This window comes from Etheostoma spectabile, chromosome 9 (genome assembly GCF_008692095.1).
Source record: "Etheostoma spectabile isolate EspeVRDwgs_2016 chromosome 9, UIUC_Espe_1.0, whole genome shotgun sequence".
Taxonomy (NCBI): Eukaryota; Metazoa; Chordata; class Actinopteri; order Perciformes; family Percidae; genus Etheostoma; species Etheostoma spectabile.
In genome coordinates this window covers 8,271,667-8,275,787 of record NC_045741.1, presented here as the reverse complement: position 1 = coordinate 8,275,787, position 4,121 = coordinate 8,271,667, and the positions used below count along the sequence as shown (strand labels likewise).

The following is a 4,121-nucleotide window of genomic DNA, read 5'->3' as shown; positions in this document are numbered from 1 at the left end:
GCCAACAAGACTGAATTACTGCCAACTCACTGCAGTGCAGGACAGACACTGTGACACCCAACAACACTGACAGTCCAAGACTTCAGTACTGGAGTGCAGTACTTAAGTAAAAGTACTTATTGGTTACAGTCCACTACTGCTACTAACAATTAACCATGATATAAGAGAAGGCTAAACATATTATTACACATTTTGAATGTAAAGATAGAAATGGATGTAATATTGTTCATCTTTTTATTTTATTAGGGAAGTTTCATATTCATAAATCAAAATTTTCAAATTCAAAACCATGCTTTGAACTATTCCAAATTGAAATTGACATATATTTTGAGTCTTTTAAATGAGTAACGAATAAGAAAGCTATAACTATATCTGATACAAACTCCTAATTATTTAATTAAGAACATCTGTTGTCAATAGCATTAATGAGGTTTGTAAATGTGTCCATTTTTATTTATATTTTTATTTGCGTTTACTTGTGTATTTCTTTGCTTTTGCTCTTATTGTAGAAAATGCTGCTGCTGTAATAAGGAAATTTCCCGCTGTAGGATGAATAAAGTATAATCTAATCTAATCTAATCTGATCTAATCTAATGTTTATTATTTTATTTTGTTCTCTTCATGGATCTGTTCATATTGTAGGCTATTTAATACCTTTGTTACCTGATTTCATATTTCATATGTTGCAATCTCTATCTTTATAATTTTATGTTTTGAGCTGTGATGACAGAATATTTGTAAATGTATCTTTAGATAATAAAAAAAAGAGGAAGCTGCCATCGCCTCCAGTGGCGCTGTGTTTAAGGCCGAGCAGCTCTCGCAGACACTCTGCCATCTTTAGTGAGTCCTCCTCTGCTACTCCAACTTGCTCTCTTCCCATTGGCTGAGCTCACGGCCACTTCCTGCTACGTAGGGCACTCTGTAGTGGCGTGTAGTTTGGTTTGCGGATGCTGAGCTGCCGAGGAGTCTTGTCGGTACTCTCACAGTAAACTTACAGAACAGACAGGTTCTTCGTTCTTTTCGGTTCCTTCGCTCGCTGTGTCAGCAGACTTTATCAAACATCTAACCGGGAAGATATGGCCTCGTGCTCCGAGTCTGCTAATGTTAGCTCCACGGACAACGGGGAGCTGAAGAAGGAGAGGAAGGTGGCGGTTATCACCGGCATAACCGGACAGGTAACATTCATAACCTTACGCAGTAGTATCTAGCCTAGCCCAGTAGTATCTAGCTACACACTGTTGCTCAAAAACGTCGTTACACCTTCTTTGTCGTGATTTTAAGATTTTAATGAGATATGTTTGCTGTATGATTTAAGTGCCGGTGGCGTTTATACACCTGCTCCAGGTGCTTTAAAACCCAGTGCGTCACTATTAAATCTCCATTTGTCCTGAAACTTAAAGGTCCCATGACATTTTGCTCTTTGGAGGCTTTTATATAGACCTTAGTGGTCCCCTAATACTGTTATCTGAAGTTTCCTTTTATACAGACCTTAGTGGCCCCTAATACTGTATCTGAAGTCTCTTTATATAGACCTTAGTGGTCCCCTAATACTGTATCTGAAGTCTCTATATAGACCTTAGTGGTTCCCTAATACTGTATCTGATAGTCTCTTTATATAGACCTTGGTGGTCCCCTAATACTGTATCTGAAGTCTCTTTATTAGACCTGGTGGTCCCCTAATACTGATCTGAAGTCTCTTTAATGACCTTAGTGGTCCCCTAATACTGTATCTGAAGTCTTTTTATAGAGTATTGGTCCCCTAATACTGTATCTGAAGTCTTTTAATAGCCTAGTGGTCCCCTAATCGTATCTGAGTATCTTTTTATATAGACCTTAGTGTCCCCTAATACTGTATCTGAAGTCTTTTTTATAGACCTTAGTGGTCCCCTAATACTGTATCTGAAGTCTCTTTTAATAGACCTTAGAGGTCCCCTAATACTGTATCTGAAGTCTCTTTTATATACCTTAGTGGTCCCCTAATATGTTCTGAAGTCTCTTTATATAGACCTTAGTGGTCCCCTAACACTGTATACTGAAGTCTCTTTTACATAGACCTTAGTGGTCCCCTAATACTGTATCGAAGTCTCTTTATAGACCTAGTGGTCCCCTATACTGATCTGAAGTCTCTTTCCAAAATTCAGTCTTGGTGCAGAATTCCAGCCACTAGAGCCAGTCCCACAATGAGCTTTCCTTAGGATGTGCCATTTCTGATTCTGTAGATTTTGAGGAGGAGAGAGACTCAACAGACTCAAGGACTCCTTTGTCCCTCATGCCATCCGACTATACAACTCCTCACTAGGGGGGAGGAGGAAATAGGGCAGAGAGGACAATACATACATACATACATACATACATACATACATACATACATACATACATACATACATACATACATACATACATACACACACACATACATACATGCATGCACACCTGGACTTAAATTCACACCTGGTCAATTTATTTTAATCATTTTAACACTGGACTAAACACTGACACTTATAATAATAATTTATGGTCTTTTCTTTGTTTATTTGACAATGTTCTTATAGTTGTTATAATTTTATTGGTATTTTGTTGATTGTTGTCTTTATACTGTCTTTTATCTATTTTTTATTTCTTTGTTCTTGCTTCAAAAACTGCTGCTGGAACTTTCAATTTCCTGCGGAGTCATCCCAAAGGATCAATAAAGAGAAGTCTAAGTCTAAGGCTGAATCCTTCCTTCCCCTTACCCCTACCCCTTGGCCCTACCCCTACCCCTTGGCCCTTGAAACCAAGGGGTAGGGGTAAGGGGTGAAAACATACCCCTATGAATGGGACACCACTTGGTGACATCACCATACAGTATTGATCACAAACCTCCAAGATGCCGTCTAGGTCTGTTGATTGTGGGTTTGGACAACAGTGTATATATTTTATAGTTATTTTAGGTTCACTTTGGTAGTGCAGAGTACTTATCTGTGTAGACTTAGGTCTGTTTGCAATACAATGTGTATACACAGCATCATGTACATATACAACATATACACCCGTATACATGGTGTGTGTATATCTGTTTCAGTTATCACCGTTTTGAATGTCATTGATGTTCACAAAAACATTTTGTTGACAAAAATCTGTCTATTTTGGTGATAAATTGAACATAACAGGCAAAAACGTTACATAAAATAATGTTACAGAACCATTGTCAACTATTAGAACCATAACTAACATGTGCACACAATAAAAGGCACTCATATGTGAAAACTAAAAAAATACACACAAGACCACAAACAAACTACACACACACTACACTGTTGTAGCTACAGCTGCTCTGATATTCCAGACCAGTCTGGAGCCTTTTGGCCAGTAACCCCCCTCACATATCATCAGTGTCCCATATCAAACCAACACAAATTAACAAGTGCATGAAAATGAACAGGAATTAATTAAATATTATTACAATAATAGTAGGCTACCAATGCAATAATGAAGGGTATAAACCTGAACATATGAATTAGGAAACGTCTGCTCGTTTGCAGCCCCAACCTGGATCAGCTGCTGTGTCCTCCTGTGTCCTCCTGTGTGAGACAGGGCGGTATATGTTAAGCACGTAGCGATGTCTCATAGCCGTTAATATAAATCTAGCTATACAATCTATGCGATCTATACAGTCCATTCAAGGCAGAAATATGGGACTGTTCAACGTTAGCGTTAGCATTGCAAGCTAGCGATTTTTAAAAGTTTCAGTTGGAACATGGGTACACATGTACAGGACTGCATAGACCACAAAACAAGACTGTCGTAACTTTTTAATCATTATTTAAAGCTGAAAGTACTTACATTCATGTGTCTCTCTGGTTGATGCAGAGCACCACGCCTGTGTGTTTTCTAGTGAGGTGCGTCCACACTAGATCCTAGGGTATACAGCCCTTGATCTATGCCCTACCCCTAGCTCGTAATACGTATTGGACCGGCACTAGGTGCCGCGTGAACGCGCAAAAGGGTAGGGGAAGGGGTAAGGGGAAGGGGTAAGGGGAAGGAATGGGATTCAGCCTAAGTCTAAGTCTAAGAGGGGAGGCAAGGTGGAGGCTGGGGGTGTTGCCTAGACCAACTGCCACTTTGCTTGTTTGAAAGCCATG

At 39.3% G+C, this 4,121-nt stretch overlaps 1 protein-coding gene across 1 annotated transcript in view; it reads left to right on the top strand.

The window, feature by feature from the left end:
- Window positions 1-895: 895 nt before the first annotated feature.
- The window catches only part of gmds (GDP-mannose 4,6-dehydratase), a 172,176-nt gene continuing 168,950 nt past the window's right edge, over window positions 896-4,121 (top strand). Inside the window, exon 1 of the mRNA XM_032525892.1 lies at window positions 896-1,175. Coding sequence (XP_032381783.1) covers window positions 1,077-1,175 — 99 coding nt within the window. The 5' untranslated portion in view covers window positions 896-1,076. The remainder of the gene's footprint in view (window positions 1,176-4,121) is intronic.